We start from the raw sequence: 25,466 nt of genomic DNA, 5'->3' as shown, positions 1-25,466 counted from the left end.
TCTATAAATAAGATATTATCTATACCTTGTCTATGGTTATATAAACTACGTTATCATCCATATTTTACTGGCTGAGGTCAGACTTACCTAAGCTCGGTAAAGTAGTATAAGAACGAATTGTCAGACAAGTAGAGTACAAATTGTTTGTAGTCAGGCACACCGAATAGAAATTCTTTGTGGTCTGACAAGAAGAATTAACTGTGGTCTGACAAGGAGAATTGTCTGTGCTCAGACATGGGGAATTGTCTATGGTCAGGCAAGTACAGTAGAATTGTTCGTGGTCAGACAAGCAGAACAGTTTTAGAATAGAAATTGTTTGTGATCAGTCTAGTAGAATAGGAATTGTCAGACAGGCAATGTATAAAGCGTCTCTGGTTGGAAAAGTAGAATAGTCTGTAGTCAGACAACTGTTATAAAAATTGTTTGACAATAGGAATCGTCTGTGATCGATAGAAGAAGAACAAAACTAGAGTAACTTCCAATTCATCAAATCGGATAGGAACGATTAATAATCATGGTAGTAGGATAGCAAAGTGTCTATGATCAAACAAGTAGTATGTATAAGGATAATAATCAGAATATCCAAACGTGAATCCACATGTCTAATGGTTCGAGTTATCTTGTGATTCAAAATACATGTATAATTGATCTTCAGACCATATAATTCTAATGATCTACGACTGATAAAGTAGTTAGAGACGACGAGTGGTCATGATTAGGTTAGACAAAAAGAATACGACCATTCTGCGATAAAACTGGAAACCTTCTACTATATTCGTTCTTTTAGATTTCTTCAATTGCACGGAAATAAAGAGGAAAGGAGTCATTGAAATCAGCATCGTTCATTTCGGAGAAACTTTATTGTACAAATTGTAAAGTCGGGACAAGCTTATCACCATCGAATACATAAACAATAAACTTCAATCGTACGCTAATGAACATGGATTATTTTTATAAACAATGCCAACGTTACGACAAACGTTTGATTTCTCTCTAGTCCGAGGCCGAATATTCTTATATTCATTACATGAATCCGTTTCCATCGAACCCCGTCGAGCAAAAGTTAACTCACGTTCGAAGACTACCACGAACACCTGGCATCGTAACATTATCATTATAATTTTGAGCGTTACAAATATATATATATATATATACGTATAATACAAAACAAACTTTCTCGTCGCATATAGTCCACGGTAAATTCCATCGCAGTAATCGCAATTATTTACAGGTGATCTCCGCAGAATCCAATTGAATACCATCGGTTCCGTGGTCTCAATATTATCAGTCATAAAAACGATCGATAGTTCTATGGAAAATTAATCTCCTCCCATACGGTATAAGTACCAAACCGGTGAAAAACAATGTGAGAGAAACGCTTCGAACAACATCTCCTCGTCATTAAATTGTTCAAATGGAATCCAAGAGTTTTCGGAATTCATGCTTAAAAATGGAGCCCCAAAAATGGCACTCGACGCGGTTACCATTATACATATATATATTGTCACAAAAGATGCTTCCTCTCGCACATGACGCATGGCTGTCAGAGTAAAAAATTCGTAACAATATTCAACAGGAGAGTAAAAGTATGATCAACACGATCCATTCTCAGTTCGAAATTTAGTAACGAAGATATCCAGCCTCCTCTATGTACACAGCGTTTAATCGGAGTTTCCATGAAACGTCCGAGCTTACTGTTAGATTGACTGACGATTAATCGACGAACATCGCAACTTTCATTTGTCTTTGGCCGGCGAGCCAGCCGAGAAACGTTTGACCGGCGAACCCTCAGTGGAAAATTGACTACGGTAAAAAACCTTATCGACTAATTATCTCCTGTTAAAAATTCTCATTCGTAACATCGGTAGCTTTCTCATGCTCTCTGTACACAGAATACGATAAAACTTCGTTTAACCAGTTTTCGACTATGAACACATTCATGATACAGTTATACAATAGATCGTTAAACCCTAGACTTCGAAATCATTGGCAATTCCTTCTTCTTTCTTAATTGGACGCTTCCCTCGCTTAATCGAATGATCCGTTTGACGCGCCAGCTTATCCTGAGAGTAACGATTAATACAGTGCCGGTTACGAACGGGACAACTCGACGCTCAACAACGGTGCAGTCTTCGAGAAAAGTTCATGCTCATTTTAATCTGAATCCTATAGACACCATACTCGCGACTGAAAGTCCTCGGTGTTTCATTTCGTGGAGATCTTGTTATACATGAAAAACGATGCCGCATTGGCTGCGATCTTCTCGATCCCCGTAGAATTAAGATTAAAATGTTAAACACACAATTATATCTACACTAAATACAACAGTGTTTTACGCGATTACAGATTCATCGATTCGCAGTCTCGATTTGTTTGCAGTCTGTGGCAGTCTTTCGGTGCACTAGCAACGAACGTTTACAAACGACTGTGGAAGTTATTGTTGCGTCGACATTTAATGCATATCTTTGCACTGGAATGATCACTCAGATAGCCGTAGAAAATCTGTGTTACACCTGAAAACAGTTTTCACGTTACCAAATTTGTTTCTATTTAAGGATTGCACGCGTAAAACGCGAAAAAAGTAGACTGCGGATTTTTATGCAGTTATAATGAAATCGAGCAGAAACTAGAAATGTTTAATCTATGCCCGTTTGTTACAGAGTTCGGCAAAATTTTATTCGGACGACGGATAAAAGATAAAGACTACAACGAATAAAATTTTACTCGACACTGTCGAGTCAATTTTCAAGCGAATAAGAATTTATTCGTAGAGGAGAATTCATAGGGAAAATAATTGATTTGAATAAAAATAATAGAATATAAAGCGTTTTATCATAGCTCATCGATTTACTTCTTCCTTATTCCTTTTCGAATTATTCGTATAAAGAGTTATTCAAATAGAGAATCATTCGAATAAATAGATCGAATAATTTTCGACGAATAATGAATTATTCCAACAAAATATTCGACTAAAAGAAATTCAATCGGATAATTATCGTAGAGAAATATTTACCCGAAACAATCCGAACGAGATGCCCGACTCTGGTTTGTTTCACGATGAAGGCAAATTTTATTCCGCATATAAATTCACAGTTTAATAATACAAATGTTCCAGATCACAGATGTAACGATCGGCCTTTCAAATAAACACGGCTCTTCGAGTGCAAAGTTAGAACTCCTCAAAATCCCTTTAATTTCACAATGATTGAATAATTCAATCGAGTACCTTCTACGAACACTCTTTTCATTTTTCGTCCGCGAGATACGCATTGATCCTCGTCCATCGAAAGGACGGATCACTTCGATAAATCGATCTACGATCGAGGCTGGCAGTGGCGAGACGCATTCCCCCATGTTCGTCACTCGAGAAACGTCTCGTCGGTAGAGAATATTCGTCGTGAAATCGATGGAAGGTTGCTACACCCGTCGAACGATATCGCTGCACTTCGCACTATACTGTTCTCACGTGGTAATTGCAGTGTCTCTGTCACTTGCGGCGCCGATTTCTCGAGGAACGGAGCTGTCTGCCGCGGAACAGTTTTCTCGGGGACAGCGATAGGATGGTTATTAAAATTGAGATTCGATAATCCGACGATCGATCCCCGCTGGCTCCGCTTCAAAAGCATCTCCGCCTTTGCGTTTGTGCGGGCCCGCGATGAAATATTTGCGATCGCGTGGGCAAGGTCTCATTAAAAAGCGAGTCGATCTGTTTAATCGCCGGCTATATCGTGGTCCTCCTCGGTCTCCGCCTCGTCCTCTTCGTCGCTTTCGACGCTTTGCACCAGCCGCGCGTATCTGTGCAAGAAATCGAGAAGTATTCATTTTTAGTCCATCGGCCGACAACCTTCAATAACGACGCTCCATCGCGCCGATCCGCGCCGCGATCGATCGCCGCGCGCTGAAAGGGGTTTTATTAGTAACGAAATAAAACGGGTACGCGTCGAAAATGCCTGTCGAAACGTCTTCATTCTCAGAAAATTCATTTTAGAGATTCATTTCGACGACGTGATTACGAAGTTCGTTTCTTTTGCGCTACGTCCGATCGTCTCGACGAGTTATCGATTTCTATACGATTTTAATACCGCGCGCTTGTAAATTTGGAAAGGATCTGTTAACTGTGACTTGTGGGTTTCAAGTAAAAATCGTGTATTAAAAAAATGTTATACGACAATCTGAGTATAAAGTTCGTTCGTTTTGTGACAACGAGTTTTTAAGTTTTATTCGATTATGTCTCTGTGCGCTTATAAATTTATTCAGAACGAATAAATTCTATTAAGGGTTCGCGGATAATAAAATCTTCCATCTGCATTTCATTATGCCAGAAACCAAATATCTTTAAGCCATTTACAAATGAATAAAATTCAAGCGAAATTCGTTAATATATTAATGATGTATTAAGAAGATATTTTACTACAACGTGATTATGAAGTTCATCCATTTTGTACTACGCTGGGTCCTCTTAACGACTAATAATCAACATTTTTGTTACTTCATGTTAAAAAGATATTGTACTACATTAGTTTCTCTTAATGACTTGTAAAACTTCTATTTAACTGCAACGTCTAGTTGCACTCGAAGTTAAAAGTTTCAGTATATTAATAATATATAAACATTATTAAATGACATAGTTATGAAATTGTTCCGTTACGCTCTACCAAACTGCGGATGTTTATACAAAATAAATATTGTCTGCATCAATAGCAGGAAATAGGAACCCAGTAGCAATTTTATATTCTTCTTTTAATATCGTTTTAATAGATTAAAAATAATTCATTGACGTTTTAAAATGCATTTAATTTTTACACCATTTTAAGTTATAATTTTGTTATTGCCAATATTGCCACACAAATGCATAAAATCTGCAGTCTAGTTATTATCGTAGTTTATTTATAAACTTAGTCATAAAGAATCTATTATCTGTAACTTTTCAAGTTTCTGAACAATAGTTATTAACAGTGTATGAAAGAAATATTGCACAGCGACATGATGATGAAGTTTATCCGCGAACAGACTCGATTTATGAATTATAATACCTAGCTATGCTGAATATTGTCACTGGCCTCTGCTTCTTTAATTTATCTAGGAAACGGGCTATTGTTCCTTCCATTAATTGTCTTCGACTAACTAACTGGGGGCTCATTTCCCCGCAGGAGGATCCTAAATTAGTTTCATTATTTCACTACCCTAATTAGTTTCTCGAAGACCACGCAAGCCCCGACGAAGTCAAGCAGTTTGAAGTTGTCTGTTTCTATTAGAAGCAGCCTGATGTGTATTTGTTGGCATAACGACCATGCTATCGAAGCCCTTAAACAACAACGCGAATTACACGAAACAATTACGCGAGCACACTTTCGTGCTTGCAGAACGAACCACGTACGAGCAGTGAATATTGAACTTCACGGGGTTTCTACTGAGCGTCTCGTTCATAAGTTTAACTTTAATCACGTCGAGTACACAGTTAGATCACGTGTTTATATTAATTATGGATCAGCCCGAAGCTAGACCATGTTCCTCGGACTGTTAAACGATTTTTCAAGTTTTTTGCCATTGGAAAAATTTAATTAATAGATTAATCTAATGTTTGCACGGTCTCGAATCTTACGAAACGTTATAGGGAGACACGTATCGCCGTGTTCCGTGATTATTTTAATAAGATAATTAAACAGAAACCGAATGAGGGTAAACGTCCGTTATGCTGAAATAATTCAAAATATTCTAACGAAAGAAAACAATAATTTACTGCGTAAATCATTGATAAAACAAAAAAATTAGAGCTTTTAATAAAATGTTTCTATTTAAGGATAAGTGGCTTGTAAATTTTTTAATTTCTCTCCCTTTAAATTTTATCACGTTGATTGCCAAATAGCCTTTTCTTATACAGATTTAGAAATTTGTTTACAGGATGGTATGTCGGGACGAATAAATTGTAGTAAGAGTTGTAGAGTGATAAATGATGGAGGAAATAATTCTCAGAAAACATTTCAGTCTTTTAAGTTTCCATTTTACTAAGAAAATTGCTTAGATTTTCTGAAATAGTTTCGGACGATGGTCCGGCAATCAACGTGTTAAATGTTCCATACCTGACGGTATATCAGACAGGAGTCGTTTTCCTGAGCGTGTCGAAAGCCCATTCGCTACCCCTAACTGGGGGTGGTGGGGGCAGAGGTCCATCGAGATCGAAAGTCACGAATTCATGCTGAACACTTGGGCTATAGTCTTCTTCTTCTTCCTGCAGTACGTCGGCCGTTGTACTGACCTAAAATTTCAGTTAAAAACCATAAATGAAAGTGATCGTGAATTTACCGAAATCTGGATAATTTGTGAGTGTCAATTTTCAACAAGTTCTTTAGCTGATTCAAGGAAAATTCTAACCAAAATAATGCTAGAATAATACAAACAATTTGCTGATTGTTTTCTTCGGTTGGGAATCGAAAAGTCTTATTCGATCTTAATAAATGAAATGTTATTAAATTTTATTCTGTTGAAATTTTTTTCATTTTCCATTTATTGAATTAACTAAAATTAATGATAGTATATTCAAATATTTTTCTCATAGCTGACTTACCGTTTGAGTGGTGAGGTCCCTAGGAAACTGTCTCGAATAATCATGATAGTCCAAATTCGGGGGTGGTGGAAAGAATTCGTCGAAGTCGACGTGATCCACCGAATCCCTGCCGAAGAAATATCTTTTCTGATGCCTCTCGCAGAGAAACCCACTGTGACCAATGGTCGAGTGATTTGCATGATGCACGTGGTGATTGTCTAAATGATACACTCCCTGGAAAACAGATATTACTAGATGAAAGAACAGTTCAATATTAAAACAAAATTATTCATTTCACAATTCACATTGAAATTCTAAACTACAATTAAATGCAATTCACTAATCCGTTTATCCAATTAATTAAAAACATACTGTGTTATAAAAATGCTGATATCTAGACAATATCAAAGTTATTGTTCTTGATAATAGTAAATTCAGGCGAAAGAAAATGGACGAGCCCTCATCTGCATAATCAGCAGCATCACACACTATAAAATTTGCTTATTCAATATTAATTTACTCAAAGTTCATTGACGATAAGATGCTTACGTGCGAGTTTCTCTAATGATTTATTTTAATCCTTCCGAATAAGAAGTGTGCGAGAAATTTCTTGTCATTCGAATAATTAACTCTTCGATTACAGATCACCTGTTCATTTTCGAGATGCGAAGACTCTAGATCAATCATGTATTCTTCAGACACAAATGTACGCAATTAAAAAGCTGATACACTGTCAAATTCAATTTCTACATTAAGTTTTTACGAAGCTGCACGTGAGAGAACGAAATTCTTCTAACGCATAATACTTTATTTCCACCCTTTCTCAAAGAAAAGATCATTAATTTGATCGAAAATTCATCACAAAGAGTTGGATGAAAATAAAAGAATTGATAGCTACTACAAAATCAATGAAAATCAATTTTCACATAATTGAATGCGAGAGAAAAGAATTCTTTTATTGCATTCAATTTTGTTCGCAGCGTTTCTCAAATATGAAAACATTAAGCTGCACAAAAATATATCAGTCAGAGATGTAGAGAAATAAAAGAATCTTTATCTTATTAAAAATCCAATTATCACAGAGTTGCACATGAGAGGAAAACATTTTTCTGAAGTGTTTCAAATTATTTGCAGCCATTCTCAAATAAGAAAAAAATTAAATTGATAAACAGTTTATCAGACAGAGATATATACAAATAAAAGAATCGCTCTACCTTGTTAAAAATTCGTCAAAATTAAACGAAAGAAAATTCTCTGATCCATTCTGTTTAGCGTGGAACCAACGACTGAATTTTCTAGGTATGCTTGAATGCACCAGCAACATTTCTCAAAGATCAAGCTGTTCTGCCTTTCGGACAGAAAAATTCTGTTGCGAATTCAGAGTTCGTTTCCGATTCTTCTCGATCCCGGAGCAGCGCGACAAAATCGAGTATATACGTATAGTCCCTCGAGTTCGAGCATCACGGGTTTGAGAGTATCAAAGTATCAAAGTGTCAAAGTCCATCTCAAAGCGAACCGATGCTTTAAATCCTTGGGATGCGCGGTGAAAACCACCTGGGGACGAGAAGTCAAGAGTGTCACTTGTTTCGGAGTGCGATGGCATTGCGCGAATGAGATCCCGAGTGCTTGGAGACCGAGAGCTAACACTCGTTTCTACTTCGCGTTTCGTTTTCATCCGGTGTCTGTTTACCAGTTAAATGCAATTTAAGTCTAGTTGCTTGATGGTAATTCGCCAGACTACGGGAATTTACTTAACGTTGGCCAACGCGTGCTGCGACGCTAGCTCGAAAACATGTATGCAGACGAGGGCTTCCCGGTAAAAAGTTAATTAAACAGACCGGGGAACTTGGACAGAATAATCTTCCCGTTTCTTGTTCCTTTCCTCCAAGAGCTATTGAATAATTATTTTCAAAATTCCACGCGGACCTTCTCGGTCCATGAATCGCATTGCTTCCGGGCAAGCGATCCAGTTCATTTCGAAACATTTTTTTAAGTATATATTAAATTAATGATTATTCAACGATCTTCTGAAAATGCAGACGAATATTTGTAGTTTCTTTCATTTTTGTACAATATTTTACGATTTTACAGTGATGCATTGCGTTTCTGTATTTTTAGACAAATTTCTATTTTTTTCAAGTAGTTTTAAGAACATTTTTCGTGTAACATTTTATTGACGATCTTTTAAAATACAAGACTTGTTGTATTTACTTTAATTTAGATAGGTAATTTCTGTTCATACACTGAATTTATATAATGATTTATTGTATTCGTTATTATTAGTGGATCTTTATCTAAATTTCTATTTTTATTATATATTTTATATATATTTTTATATATTTTTTAATATATATTTTATTATATATTTTATTATATATTTTCATTATATATTTTTATTATATATTTCTATTTTTATATATATATATATATATATATATATATATATATATATATATATATATATACATTAGCATTCATTTCGTGAAAGGAATATTTTTTATGCAGTATTATATTGCAGATGTTTTAAAGTGAAAGACGAATTTTATATTTTCTTTCATTTAGGTATTTTCTATCTTTAGAATGAATTTATATATAAAAAGTGGATCGTTAGTAGATCACTATGTAAATTACCATGTTCGTAGGTTGTTTTATGGGCGGTAGCATTAATTTCACTGCTAGGAATACTTTTCATGCAATATTATATTGTAGATTTTTTGTAACGAACTCGTATAAAAATGTAGTACATTCATCATTATCATTGCATCTGTATGCAAATTTATATTTCCAGAATAAGAGAAACAAAAGATTTTACACATAAGAGCAGTTTCTGCCTAATAAACTGAAAGTCTTATTAACTTTCGTCGTTATACTAATTTTTTTATACTATACAAATCTGTAAACACCAAAAATGCATAGAAACTTGCATCCTATCATTACTAGAACGCTTGCATAAAGAATATATGTATCGCTCTATCGTTATCCCACGTAATTTATCGAACGTAACCTGATATTCCGACTTTTTGCGACATGCGCTTATGGTTTGTGTTTATATTTAATTGCTCGGAAGTCCGTTGAAGCATATCTCGATGGTAAATGAATTTTAAGGAGCGTAATTGCCGCGGTATATTGCGTGTAACACTCGGGAATGACAGAAGTTGCGGCAAGATGCTCGGAGGTCCGTAAACTTTCGAAATGTAAAGGTAAACTTCACGTTCAAATTTGCACTTCGTACGCGGGAGACTTAACCACCTGGATACTCGACTAAGCCAGAAGTTTATTTACATAGGGGTTTTATTTTAGCCCTGGGAAACCCCAGATTGCGCCAGAAATTTTTCGCGGGGCAACTTATCTCCCTCGAAACTTTCCGGAATCCCGGGGATCCGCGAAGGCGTCGCTCTGACGAGCCCCGGCGAATTATTAAAAAGAAAAGATAAATCTCTTAGGCGAAAGTTCTCCGAATACAAATGAAAAGTTCGCGAGCGGAAAAGTTTCAAATTATCGGTGTATATTTCAGCACGTTTGCCCCCGTAACTAGAAGAAATATTCGTCCCCACTTAACCCTCGTGCTCCACTCGGATCACTCGCGTATTAATATTTCGCGAACGTTTGTCCGCCGAGGCCGACGCGAGATACATCTACGGCTGACCTAATTGCTTCAATTTGTACACTTTGATTGAGAAGCTTAATCGACGATGTATTATTATATATTATGTATTATTCTATTATGTATTATTGTATTATGTATTATTATATATTATGTATTATTGTATTATGTATTATTATATATTATGTATTATTGTATTATGTATTATTATATATTATGTATTATTGTATTATGTATTATTGTATTATGTATTATTATATATTATGTATCATTATATATTTCACTCGCAAATATTCGAACGACTCCAACAAATATTCTATATTATTTGCAATAACTCTTTAGGACGATTTTGGCAGTAAAATAAAAATTATGGTTCTTAGAAAAGGATGAAACAGTGATATAATTGCAATAAAGTATAATTCCAGCATAAACATAAAATAAATGCCCTCGTTGTTTAAAGAAATAATCGACGTAGATTATGTGCAAATTAATAACGCCGTTTAAATGGATATTAATAATTCTCCGATTATAAATTATTGTATCGTTGATCAATATGCGAGAAGACTAATTTGACTGTTTATCTTGATTTTTCTGGTAAATTATAGGTGGTATTAAAAAATGTGGTAAAAGTGAAAGAGTTAAATGATTCACCTTTTATATATGATTCTTTACTACCTTTTGTTTTACATTTGTTTAATTTAAACGTTGAATAAGAAAGAGTTTTTACTATTGTCATCATTATCGCAATGTCTAAATAACTTCAAATAATTGAAAAAGTTTATCAGCTTTTCAGGGAGACAGCAAGGAAACAATACTTTCTGTCAGCAATTTCAAGAATTAATTCACGAATTTAAGATTTCTGTAACGCAACAAGTGGAAGGATCATTATTAGAACGGTAAAAAAACTTTTTATGTTTAATTTAAATGTTATTCAAGTAGTCAGTATCCTGAAGGGTGTTGTTTTTTCTCTCGTAGTTTTCAAGGTCATCAAAGTTTCTCTTTGAAATAACTACATACATTTTTGTGTTGTATCCTGTAAACAATTTAAGAATTTTCTAACGCTACGAACGTGAGGATCATTATTTAAAAAAAAATACGTAAACGTCCTCGCAGCTTTGAACGTAAAATAACATTTTCAGTGAAACATTCAGAAGTTCAGAACAATGTCTGGTAAAAGTTCGCTCGGCCAGTTTGTCACCGTTGAATGAAATTCCGGTCGGCAAGAATTCGGTTCCGCCGCCGGAGATTATTGCAGTTTCGCCGCTTTGATACTCCGCCAAATAAAGGCTAACGATTTCCAATTCGCATAATGGTCATTCTTAAGCGGATGTTAATTCTGTCCAAGTTCCGACCTGCGAGGAGGGGCCGGCGATCCGCGGAAGCCGTGGAAAAGAAGCTAATACTACCAACCCCGTAATTTTTCCTCCTGGAATCCCGTCGTACCAGTTCTCTCTGGTGCCAAGAAATATACAAGAATATGGCGTAAGTGCCAGCGACCTCGGTCGTGATGAAGCCACTCACGTACAGCAAAAATGAGAATCCGTACCTGTAGGTAAAGGGTGGTCCCTGAAATCGCAAGATTGCTACGAAGATATTCATTCGTACAAGCACGATACAGATAAGATGTAATCCGCGCCACCGAAGAAAATATTAAATTCAGAAATTCCGTTTTCACATTTTGATCGCGTCCTCCGACTACACCGGAATTGCGCAACGTTACGAGAAATCAATATTTAAATTTATCGTTTGGCCGAAAGCAATCTGTCAAGTCCCGCGAAAAATTTTTCGCACGATCAATCGTCGCAGATTTTTCCAAAACAGAAAAATAGAGTGTGGACTTCTGTTCGAAATAAAAATGTTCTGCATCGGTTACATGAAACTGCAGATCGCATATTAATAGACTGGAAATGACACGTTGCTATTCTTCAATTTATCTAATCCTTTCATTGCTTTAAATTTCGATTTTTCACACAAATGCATCAAATTCACAGTATGATTATATGTAATTTCATACTATTTTTGAATGTATATTACATTTTAATGTTCATCGAGTTTTTATAGTTTCTTTAAACTAGCACATTCTACTTTTGAAATAACCAGTGATAAGCTACAAATTTATTTTCTCTTTTAACAATATTGAAACGTTCAAAATGACGAAATGGCAATCTTAAATTGATCCAACGATTTTGCCGTTTTGTACTTCGTCTATTAATTTTCATCAGAACTGCACGAAGCTCGCAGTCTACTAATTTATTAATGCACTCAATTCTTTGATAATTATACTTCTCGTTATTTATATAAAATTTAACTGTGCCAATATTAAATTTGCGAAATGCATCAGTATATTTGATCCTGTATCATGGCTGCGATTCGAATGGAATTATTAACGCCTGGATAAAATCGACAAATTAAGCAAATTTGTGATATCGCGAAGCTTTTCGTGGGACTCGGCAAATTAACAAAAGTAGGGAAACGTCTTGATAGGCACATTTGACTGACCTGAAACGACGACCTTGGTCTAAGTTTACTACCAACTTCAGCTTTGAACACAGATATGTACATCACCATTCCCACCAGCATTAACAAACCTGAAAGGGAAACCGATTTAATAACCCGAGCCTTATCTCTCTGCCACAGTTCCAGCGACAATTTCACGGCGACTGACCAATATAATAACAATCGATTGGCCAACCGTAATGCGATTGTTTAAACTTTAATCCTCCCGTTTTTCCATAGCCGTTCTGCAGTGCCGCGATTGGATGTGACCGGTGCGAAAGCTATACGACTTCGTGAAATACGAATTTTTCACCATTCCCGACAATTGAAAAATTAAATCGGACGAATCTACACTCGGGACAGTATTACCGGATGTTTGTGGTATTAAAACTTTCGGAGCTGCGTCGGCATAAAATTTTCATTACACACCGTCGACAAATCGTAAACTGTGGACTTAAAATTTAATCCGAACACGTAATTCCTCGGTAATTGTTTCACTGTTTCTATTCATTGCGTAAACCTGCCATTATCTCGATTTACTTCTTTTGTTTTGTAAGTTACATTTCTATAATCTTTATGCAAACTCGTAGTTTCGTACAGAACCTTCCAAACTATAAATAGGATTTCTTTTCATAGAAGGAAATATTGTATGCGATAACAATGTTATCAAAATATTTCTTTTTCAATTGGTTATTAAATGTCGCCATCAAAACCACTTTAGATAAGAATATCAATCATTCTGAAAAGTGCATAAAGCCCACAGTCTACCCGCGTCATAAATATATCGACCGAAAGAGACTTAAAAAACGCTTCTCACGCTGCTCTCTCGGCGAAAGTAAATAATTAATTACCGCCAAAGACAGTTCAGGGATCAAATAAAAGCCACGAGGCTCGATATCGCCGGTGAATTGCGGCGGCACACTGTCCGCGAAATATGAAATCGTGGAAGTTCCGATGAGTTCGAAATGAAATTACGCATTAAGCTGTTTGCGACAACAAATGAGTTTCCATCGTCGTCGCGGCAAGATAAACTGAATTATCCGGAGCAAGCCGAGGCTCTAAATGAAACTTGTTAAGTCCTTAATAGCTTCTTTAAAGTAACCAGCGCGAGCGCGGGCGGGCGGCTCGCTCGAAGTTTCGCAAACGATTCATTCGGCTTTCTTTTTACGGTGGTTGCGTCGGCAACACAAATTTCATCCCGATCGTTTGCTGGAATCACGGAGAGGCCGGCTACCGTGAATCTTTCCCGAAGCCGAGGGAACCAAGGCTTCTTTTGCCATATAGGCGTACGCAAAGCACACCGTATATAACGCGGCCCGGTGCGGTTTATTACTCACCGGAAACTATGAAGACCACGCCGGCGACAAAGACGCAGAGTCTGTGTCTCGGGTGAGTAACGTGGGCAGTGAAGTAACAAACTTCGGCCACCACCAGCAGCGATGTTGCAGCGAAGAAGAACATCGCCGACTTGGTAACTGCATCTGCGTAAAAAATATAGGTATGAGAGCCCCGGGGAATGGGAAAACTTTCGCTCGGGATTCCTCCTTTTTTTCCCCACCGGCTTTTGTTTCCCGGCTTTGCTGCGGGGTCGTTATTTATGGAAATATAGGGACGACGACGAAACGCGACGTGACAATAGTTCCCGCATCTAATAGGCACGGTAGCGGGGTAAAAGATTAACGCGGAAAGGAGGAAAGAGGCTCGATGAAACGCACCGTGATTGCGAATCTACGAAACGACGTCCCGCGCAATCCGTTCCGATCCATCAGAAGGGATGCGATTGATACCATTATTTTGAAATACATCCCGCGACAATCGGCCCGATTGCGAGCATTGCGTCGCACACGTATTGCTGAACTGTTCTAAGTTCCCGTTTGAAACGCCCGTTTCGCAATAGGGAATCGCGAACGTTAACTGTTCCATAAATCGGGACAATGAAAATATTGAAGTGCACAATATGTTCGCGGTATGATCTTGCTTCGAAACACTCGTACTCGAATAAGCATACTTTTGCACAACTGATTGTTGGACAACGGTAATTGTCTGTGTGAATTTATATAACACAACGTTCAAAAATGTCGGTAAAATTTTTGCATCCACTTTCATAAGCTCTGTCTAGTTTTTATTGCATTATTTGTGCCACCGTTTCGAGTAGGGGTGACAATTCAGCGGTGTTTCATAATAGGGTAAATTACAAGATAAGTTACACATTGGTCAGTTACAGAGACTTTTCTAATCGCAGTGAGTCAATTTATGTGCATAAAATTGTATTGAAAAAGTTCGGTATCTTTAATTTAATAACGTCGCTTTTAAATATATAAGTATGATTATTGGCCGTGATGATCACGCTTCGAAACACTCGTACTCGAATAAGCATACTTTTGCACAACTGATTGTTGGACAACAGTAAGTGTCTGTGTGAATTTATATAACACAACGTTCAAAAATGTCGGTAAAATTTTTGCATCCACTTTCATAAGCTCTGTCTAGTTTTTATTGCATTATTTGTGCCACCGTTTCGAGTAGGGGTGACAATTCAGCGGTGTTTCATAATAGGGTAAATTACAAGATAAGTTACACATTGGTCAGTTACGGAGACTTTTCTAATCGCAGTGAGTCAATTTATGTGCATAAAATTGTATTGCAAAAGTTCGGTATCTTTAATTTAATAACGTCGCTTTTAAATATATAAGTATGATTATTGTCCGTGATGATCTTGCTTCGAAACACTCGTACTCGAATAAGCATACTTTTGCACAACTGATTGTTGGACAACGGTAATTGTCTGTGTGAATTTATATAACACAACGTTCAAAAATGTCGGTAGAATTTTTGCATCCACTTTCATGAGCTCTGTCTAGTTTTTATTGCATTATTTGTGCCACCGTTTCGAGTAGGGGTGACAATTCAGCGGCGTTTCATAATAGGGTAAATTACAAGATAAGTTACACATTGGTCAGTTACAGAGACTTTTCTAATCGCAGTGAGTCAATTTATGTGCATAAAATTGTATTCAAAAAGGTCGGTATCTTTAATTTAATAACATCGCTTTTAAATATATAAGTATAATATTATATTATTGGCCGTGCAGAGAAACCAGCTGCAAGCACGGTAATTGGCGCACTCGCTCTAGGTACTTTTCTCTTATATTCAAACAGAAATGTTCTGTAACTCTGTGTCATTTGGATTCTCCTTTCGGTCGACCGAACATGCAGGCAGAATGATGAGTCGTCGGCGAGAGGAGTGGGCGACAAAGGGGGAGGTAGAAATCGCGGATAGACAAATTGTCGGATCCAGTTTATCATGGTAGGTATATTCTCTCGGCTGAAAGCATTTTCCCGCCGAATATTTTACGGGCGTGTCACACTCCAGTTCAGCGCCAGGCAGAGGACACCTAATCAACCCCCTTCAAAGGCACACGTTTCTCATTCCACCTGTCTCCGCGGCGCGTTTTTCATGGTACTCACATGGTATTGCCATGGTTGAATCGCTCGGGTCCGGACTGTACTCCTCGTTTGGAAAATAGTCGATACTCGAGCACTCGTACTCCATGCGGGAACCTGCGGAAAACAAAAGGAAAGTGATTCGCTGGTACCTATCGGCGTCGTCGTGATATGCGCATTTCTGAAACACACGCTGATCGGAAAGCCGACCGATAGCCGAGCAGATTCGTCCCTGTTTTTTTTTCAGCAGCACGATCTCGGTTCGATTTATCACTGACCCGACAGACCAACAATGCGGCAAAATTCGAGAATTTTTGACAATAATCGAAATGCTCGGCGAACAGAGAATTGAAATAAACATTTATCGCAAAAATCACACGTTTGTTTTCAGAACGGCGTATTATCATTGTTTTTTCTTCGCGCAGGACGATTTGTCAAAATGACGGCTCACTAATTTTTTAATTTACGGTCATCCAAATTGTAGAGATACATTTATGTGTCGATATATGTGTTACTAACTGCAAATGTTACAATAAAATTCGTTAAAAAGTGAGAGTAAATGTTCGATCCTTACTTTTATAAATCAATGTAGAATCAGAACGTTAGTTTCACAACTGCGTTTCATATTTGGTTCTACATCGAAGGAAAAAAATGCTAGACTGCACATCATCGACTGGGAGGTTCGTGAAGATCAAGATTTATTATTTCAGGGAACATAGATCAAATGTAACGACGAAAAGATTTATGTGCCTTAAAATTGTCACAGAATACGTATGAAAAATGACGAAAAGTTTCGTCGACGTTTCATGCTGTAAAAAAATTGCCGAAAATCATCCGTTTTTTAGACACCCAACGCACGAATTCGTTCACGCATTTGCTGTGAAAGATTCTCAAAGATTTTACAGAATTAAAATTCGTGTTGACTCCAAAGAAAGAACTTGCCAGAATCCTAGAATTCTAGAGTAATAAACTGCGAGGCAACTCTGTTTATGCTCACCGTACAATCGAATGGAAACAGAAACAGTTCCGAAGAGTGGTTACAGAGGAGACGTTAAATGAATTTGGATTCAGAAGGGGGGGAATGGACTTTAATTCGTATGTACCAAACTAGTAAATTGTCCAAGCTTTTCCTCGCTGTCGCCGAACCGTACTACCTTTTTCATTTCACGCTCGCGGGCCCGACTTTAATTGAAACGGATCTAGCAAAGAGAAGATGAGTCTGCGACTTGGGAGTTCCGGGCTCTTTCGACGGCGGTTATTAAACTCGCGTACCCACCCCCGAACCGTTCGGTCTTATACGATTTGATTTAACAGGATCGATACCATTCTCACGGGTATCTTACGATTGCTCGTCCAAGCCGCTAAACCATCAAACGCGTCGATCGTTGTTTTAACGATCGCAGGAAAGTCGATTCCGTGGAGACGCTACGCGAGACGACGCAAGGAACGCGCTTTCAGCGAGTAGATTCTTCTACAGCTGGCATAAAAATTAACCTTTTCTGTATTCGGTAAAACGAATATAATTATATTATATATATACATATATATAATTTATATTATTACATTAATTATATATTATTAATTTATATATATATATATTATTTATTAGATTATTATTATTATTTATTTAGATTATTATATTATATATATAATATAATAATTATATTATCTGCAACAAACAAAAAATCTTCATGGACACTAATAATTACGTTTCAATTTCGAACATTTCCGAATTTGTAACATTACAATCAATTATCGATATTGAAGTAATTTTAAGCATTGAGAACGTGCACCATACATAGAAATTGTTACAATTTATAAAAGAGACGAACAACAAGCTGTTTTTTAATTATTACAGCCTTCTGATTACGATCTCCTATATAATACACGATTAAATTAGCAATTAATTAAATATATCACTGTTTTGGTAAAAAAAACATTTATCCTGGAATTAATTGAATTTTATGGAGGCGATATCATATTTCGAATGAAATTAAATAAAAAGATCCAATCTCGCGTATCCGTATATCAGATTTCTCGCCGGCTATTCCATGTTTCGAATTTCACAAAGTTAAACATATAATATTACGTTTTTACAAATAAAAAACATACGCGTATTTTTGTAAATACGTTACTGGCAGGTAATATTTGTTTTTACGTATGCTGATTTGCTTGGGGAACTGGTGTTTCGTAAATGAAATTCGATCGAAGTGGCATTCAATTAAGGTGGAGAATTTGTGTAACTAAATAATAAATCGATTTAAAGTGAAATCCAATTATGGAAGAAAATTGACCTCGAACTAAATTATACATTGAATCGAAATAGCATCTCATTAAGGGGGGAAGAAGATTTACCTGTGAACTCTGTTGACAGTAAAACGTATATATTTTCAGAATAAGTGGTAATATTGATTACTATAATGAATATGCAATAACGAAAGCATGTTTCTGCATTCGTTTCACGTTTGACTGTACGAAGCAGTTGTTTAAAAAGCTTCATGATAATTCTTTGTTCGTTTGGATTCAAACAAATATTTCCTAATGTGTGTGTGAAAACATTTGTTCACAAATTAACTGAACTTCTTCATAAATAAACTGAACACAAAATAAATGTACAAATGAATTAGAGAAACTTTAATTGTATGTTTGATCAGCAATAACTTCGAATAATGAACAAAATGGTAAAAATAAAATGAATTTCTATTACATGTTTAACTCTGGAAATTTATTTAAAACATTTGTAGGCTACGTAAACTTCTGCGTGCGAACGCAACAAATTTTAATGAGGCGGGTGCAAAAATATTTCTCATTAACTCTTCCCCCCTGGGATTCAAACGTGCCTCTGTCACTTTTAAACTGCGACGGCGCGAAGGTCCTAAAATAAAGTGCAGCCAGCGAGGCGTTAAATAAGCGTGGAGCTGTTTGAAAAAATTGGGTTTGTTAATTGTAATCTCGGAAGAAAAATCTAGAAATTTTCGATGCTCTCGTCCCCGAGTGCTAGCGATATTTCAACATTTACAGAGTCGACTACACGCAAAGTTCTAGTATTTTACTCGAAATTTGATAACATAATTCGTGCATAGTTCCCGCAGCTACGTGCACCAGGTGAAGTCTATCATTATGGTGCAACAGGATCGGCGCTCTACGGTGCATCAAAGCTGATTGCAATTCGGGTATCTTGTAATTTCCGTGCATTCTCTATATTTCACCGCAGTACAGTCGTTCCACAAAGTCAACGTTAGCATTTATTAATGTATTTGTAAATAAACGAAATTCGGTTATCGGTAGTTCGACATTTTGCGGATACCGCCGTGATAAAATGCAACATTCCGATCGGCTATCTCTCTTTTTTATCGAATCACTAGCACGGACCAATCACCGGAATCTGAACCCAATAAAAATCGACGCACCAAATGACTTTTTCATCAACTCGTCTACTCTGATCTATTACTCGCAGCCGAATCAACCAAATGAAAAAGAGAACCTCAAATAATTCTTTTGATTCTATAGTATCGACGCTCCGGTTGGGCCATGGTTTTTGGAACACCATGCGTGTCTAACACGTGTATTTCGATTTGCCGAACTTGACAGAGTGCGGAAATGGATTTCCTGCGATACGCTGCATTTTCTTGTCGAACATTTTACAAAACGTTGCAGTTATATCTCACACCAGTTATCTTGAATTGATATTTGCTGTTTCGAAAAAAATCCTTTTCCTGGCGAACGGTTTTTGGCATTTTTTCATACATTCTTTCCGCGCACGAAAAGTCGTCTAATTTCGAATTACTCTCTTTCAGTGAGCGAGACGTCTGGGCTCTGAATAAATGAATGAAATGAAATAACTAATTTTATCTTCATCGAATAAGACATATTAAATATTTTTGCTCAAAAACAAACAAAATAAAAGAATAAAAAGATTGAATACTTCTTATTCGATAAATATACAGTTAATTACGCCCGAGAACAAGCCGAAGGCACAGAAATTGATTGCCTCGGCATAATCGACTCCGCTATTTTATACGAAATTACTGAGGTTCTGGCGTGGCAGTAAAGGTGTTAAGCCATAAAAAATTGCGTTATAAGAAGCGCGGAGAACGGTAAATTTCGATCAGCTAGGATCGCTGTCCGACCGGCTGCAAGACGATCAGGAAGACGGAGGATTCGCTTGCTCGGTCGATCGTGAATTTTCGATCGGGCGACGAATAGATCGCGAAGGTGATGGACGGCGACCATCAAACGCGTTTCTCAAAATGATTCGCAAAAGGCGACGCGGCGGCAGGTTTCAGAGGGGTGCGAGAACCAGGGGGCACCGTGGTTCGACGAACGGGGAACGGGGAATTGGGTTGGCAGGCGTGGAACAGTCATTTCCGGTTCGTGCCGGAAGTTGGCCGTATTGCCTCCCTTCGACAGTCGGGAATCAATATTCCAGGTTCGTTGTCGGTGTGCCCACTGGCAGAAGCATAACAGAAATAATAACTTGCAGGCCGGTGTGCGGGCCGCGGTGCAACGATCCACTGCGGGGCCACTGTTGAACCGTGACCAGAGAACCGGATGTGTACGACCCCCTGGCAGCTTCCCATTTCACCGATCCCGCGTTTCCTTGAGACGCGAACCCGATATTAAGATTTACCAGCTCGAGATCCGTAAACATATTTTGCTAAAAACTCCCGAAGAAGCATCGACATCCGTGCCAGAGTTCGGCAAGTTTTATTCGAAATAATACATAACAAATTATAAATTCAGTTCATATTTCAATCGCAAGTAATTATTGAGTTTTTCATTCGATTTGGATATTACTTAAATAATCTATTTATATTATTTCTTATTTGCTAATAAAGTGTTACCTTTTAATTGGAGTTTAGGGAAAGACAGGTGACAGATCATTTTGATTTCTCTTTCGTTTGTTGTTTGTACGTTAGTTTTACAAATAAAATGTTATTTCGGCGACAACAAATTTAGATAAATTGAGACAAATATTATATATTTCCGCTTGTTGTTATTGAAGAACTTGCGGCCTTTCTTCGTGATTATTTCCTGCTTGAATGTTATGCTGAGGTATTATTCCGAGATTGATCTTCTCGTTCGCTACAGTTATTAAACATTCATGCACTGGCCAAAAGGAATTGATTTTTTTCTCGCGTTCGAACCAGCACGCGACGAAAACTTCTCGTGTCTTCCGGATTTCGAGTTTAACAGGGCTCCGGCGGATGAATAATGCAACGGCCAAGAAAATGTGGTTAAAGAAACGAAAATCTAGAGCAAAAGTTGCTCCTTTGGAAACTGGGGCTCGCTGCCGGCGCAAAGTGCATGGAGATTACAAAATGTAGCCACGTTCGCTTGATCCAAAAAGTTGGAGTTGGTCGAATGTTGGAAAATCAAATGGAAGAGAAAATCCGGAACCAGTCGCCACGAATGATCTGCTAGTTCTAATGTTATACATTGGATTTGAAAGACGTGTTTCGATTTTGAACGGTGACGTTAAGTGAACGTGATTCTTCCAAGCGATATTGTAACCATGATTTTCTTCCCATTTCTATTAATCAACTAAAAGACTACTCATGTGAAATTAGAACAAATATACTGTACAGAATTTATTGATTTAAACATCTTCTCGCATTTTAAAAATCTGCATAAGATGATCATTAGGTATAATTATCCAACGCCTGGATAATTAGAAGAAAAAAGGAAACGTTATAAAAAAAGAATCAAATATGAAAAATTAAAAGAACTTCAAGATGGAATATAATACATATGGAAAATACGAAACCTTTAGTAGTGAATTCAGACTTCAACTGTAAACTATTAAATGTTTCACTTTGTATCGCCGGATATTCTTCAAATATTCAAGCGAAATACTATAAATAAATCATAACAGCGTAAGCATCATTTGGTATAATTATTCAGTGAGCTGAAATATACAGCTACAATGTAATTATGAACGGCAATGAGCATCTAAAGACGGAATTACTGTTATCGGCATAATCATCTGCTAGAAAATTCACAAGGTCGCCTTTAATGTTTGTGAATTCAAAATGTGTTCGGGCCCGTGTGTATTGGCTCGAGCGTGCAACTTTACGAGGATACTTTTTTGCCAGCAGCAGTAAGGAGCCACGGTAATGAAGAATTAAAGTTGCTCGCTTGAGAGTTCCATTCTGCCAACTCGTGAATTTCTCTTGGGTATCGTATTTCTTAATTTCCTCGCAGTATAATTACGAAGTCTATTATTCAAACAACTCACGGCTCTGCGGATAAAACGATTTAATGAATACATAGAAATCGCGATTAAAGTTTAATTAATCCACCGGTAGAATTACTTTGATTTGACATAATTTTTCAGCGGATTTTACCCGAGGACGGTGGAAAACGTTGATCCTTGTCACCGTGTCATCTATTTACTTTCAACGCAGTCAGTATTTCTGCGATCATGTTTCAAAACGTGTAATAAATTAATACCATTTAGAATTGATTTTATGGTTCATTTATCTGTGTAAGTTCGTTCAGTTGTCAGTGTTACTTACTGAGGAAACGTAAATTGTTTAACTTTATTCCATAATCAGTTACCGTATTTAATGTAATTTTGAAAGTCTGCAACAAATAGATTTGCAATGAGGTTAGAATTTTATATAATTTAAATTTTATACAATTAATTGTAGTCGATATGTCTCAAGAATTTTATGAACTGCATCAATTGTAAAATTTCATTTTCTATAGAATCACTGGTTTGTGTTCAATTTTCAAAGCTGAACAGAAATAAATTCTAATGAAGTTGAAACTTCATTACAACTAACACTTTTTAGAATTATTTTTATTAGATGTTCAAGGTATGGAACCGCATCGTTGCAAAATTTCACTTCGTATGCAACCACTGCTTCGTGTTCAATATTTAAGGACTGCAACAATTAAATTGTAAAGAAGACAAGAGTTTGTACAATTAAAACTTTATATAATTATTTGTGATACATTTAATGTTTAATTTCTCGTTTAATCGCTGCTTCGTGTTAAATTTTTGAAGGCTGCAACGAATGTTCATATAATTCAAATATACAACAATTTGCCTTACATGTCCAAGAAATTTATGAACTGTGCATCAATAGTAATAAACTTAACCGTATTAAACATTGATATCAACGAACCAGAGAATTCTCAGCTAAAAACATCACACGAGACGATTAAGAAACCACATTCCTCTGAAACAGAGATGAACTTTAAATTGCTCGTACTTCACGCTTAATCCTTGGCAACTTTGAAACTAATAGAAATCGAAATAATTCAACCGTTTACACAAGCGGAGCAGTAAAGGTGACATCAACAGGAAAAGTTCAGCATATCCGATAAGGGTTCAGTTTTCCACGTGACACGACGACACGCGGAGAAAAATCTCGGTCTAACCAAGAGACCAAGGACCATTTTCCGGAAGCAAGAAAACTTTTTCAATCTAACAGTATAATTCCCGGGGATATCGTAAGCATTTTAATTAAAACAATTGTCTTCCCGAGAACGGCGAGGGAAGAAGTTCGGTCGCCATTTCGATTTCGAGATGATCGTTTTCAAGAAAGAACGGTAAACCGCCGTGCAGCGATCACGTGAGTCTTTTCGTCGATAGAATTGAGAAGGCGAGGAATATCGGTATTTTTCAACACAATATAATTAATTTATACGCTGTTAATGTGAACAACTTTTCAAACTTAAATACTTAAAACTAGATTAAATACTCCAAAATACATTAGCCAATTTATACAAAACCAACATTAAAATTTATTATTACATATCATTTTTAAATATTGTTGTTAAATATTATTTCTTATTAAATATTCCACGATTCATATGTAAAACGTTTAACTTCACTTCACAGAATTATGTAAAACGTACAATATCTTGGATCTAAAGATCTGAAAAGATTTCAAGAACATTTGTACGCTTTGTCAAAATTATTAAAGAAGAAAAGACATCTTCATCTGGCTAATTACGTGTCTTATAATCGAGTTACACAATTTTTATTTTGAACGAAAGTCCGCAGTGCAGTTGTCACTTTGCCGGAAAGAGAATTGTTCGACGTAACGAACTTAAAAAATTGGCTTTCGTCGGCAGAAAGACGCTCCCCAGATCACAGTGCGCGATGAGCGCCGGCTGCAGGTGTGGTTTACAACCGGAATAGGATCATCGAATTTACAACTGCGATAGGGCGGGTTAGTTGGACGGTGCCGTTCTCCCCAGCGCGACATTATTTAACATCAGCGTGGATAATTGGTACAAACGGGTCGTGCTACCTGGACGCGGCACCAAGACACTGTTTCTGGCACGATTACACTATTAAACGGCCGGAAACATTTGTCACGGCGTGCAAGCAAGTTTTAGCGTCGCCGGCCCGGCATTTATCTGCGGTCCTCGAATTCGATAACGGCGATATCCGATTTAACTTCGCCGAGGTTCCAAGTCGCGTTCCAATGGGGCTATCTGCTGAACAGGAAATTTTACCAGCGCGCCAAAGCCGCGATAAAGTCGGTAAATTGTCAGAAGAAAATTTTCTCCCCGACTAGGCTACGTGATACTCGTTCGTTTCGCCGGCGAGTAATGGCGGGCATTCCGCGTCCGAAACGGCTCCGGGGAAAGTTCAAACGGAATAACAGAAACAAATGAGGCGAATTTAGATAACGTATCGCGTAATCAGTGGGCTCTCCAACTTTTTCAGGCGGGAACGTTTTAATAGTGTGCCGACTTGACGGCGATGTAAAGTTTCCGTCCGGGTTTTTGACTGTTAAAGTTTCACTTTTGTCTCGATTATGTTCTTCGATCGACGGCTCAGAAGCTAATCAGTGTGAACTCATCAACGTTAAAAGTGTGATAAGGATTTTCCAAATTAACTGAGAAATATAGCGGTCTCACTAATAATATAAATCACAATTTTGATTATAATTAAATACAAAGGAAATAGTTAATGTTTCATGATTTCATTTGATTTCTTTTATCTTTATTTTTTTTGTAATTTTTGGTTCATTTATGGTCGGCCAATGCTTTGAAATTTGTATTCTCAGGAAATTCGTTGACGTTAATATTGCTGGAGAAATAGTTTAACTTAAACAAGATAACATTCAAGTAAACATTCAAACGAAGGAAGTCTCACTTCCATCTTGTGTGTGTGTGTGTTGTGATTATTTATCCATCTTTATATTATCTATTTTTTATTTATCTATTTTATCTATCTTTATATTATCTATTTTTTATTTATCTATTTTATCTATCTTTATATTATCTATTTTTTATTTATCTATTTATCCATCTTTATCCATCTTGATTGTTACATATTATATTATGCATTACAATTGACGAACCTGTTTGAGATTGATATTTTTGAGTTGTTTAATGAAATTCTGAAAATAGT

At 36.8% G+C, this 25,466-nt stretch overlaps 1 protein-coding gene across 3 annotated transcripts in view; it reads right to left on the bottom strand.

Annotated features, from left to right (window-relative positions):
* Positions 1-841: 841 nt before the first annotated feature.
* The window catches only part of Stg-1 (stargazin related protein STG-1), a 74,402-nt gene continuing 49,777 nt past the window's right edge, over positions 842-25,466 (bottom strand). Inside the window, exons 3-10 of one of the 3 annotated variants that reach the window (XR_013034377.1) lie at positions 16,112-16,204; positions 13,982-14,125; positions 12,648-12,736; positions 11,559-11,714; positions 6,566-6,778; positions 6,081-6,256; positions 3,014-3,795; positions 842-2,513 (exon numbers count right to left, since the gene is read on the bottom strand). Coding sequence is in view for 2 of the 3 variants with exons in the window: in XM_076525101.1 (XP_076381216.1) it covers positions 6,092-6,256; positions 6,566-6,778; positions 11,559-11,714; positions 12,648-12,736; positions 13,982-14,125; positions 16,112-16,204 (860 nt within the window). In the remaining variant the exon portion in view is untranslated. Of the gene's footprint in view, positions 3,796-6,080; positions 6,257-6,565; positions 6,779-11,558; positions 11,715-12,647; positions 12,737-13,981; positions 14,126-16,111; positions 16,205-25,466 lie in introns of those variants that run through there. The other 2 variants (XM_076525101.1, XM_033468064.2) reach the window with 2 other exon arrangements.

Source organism: Megalopta genalis, chromosome 11, assembly GCF_051020955.1.
Source record: "Megalopta genalis isolate 19385.01 chromosome 11, iyMegGena1_principal, whole genome shotgun sequence".
Taxonomy (NCBI): Eukaryota; Metazoa; Arthropoda; class Insecta; order Hymenoptera; family Halictidae; genus Megalopta; species Megalopta genalis.
This window is presented reverse-complemented; position numbering and strand designations above follow the sequence as displayed.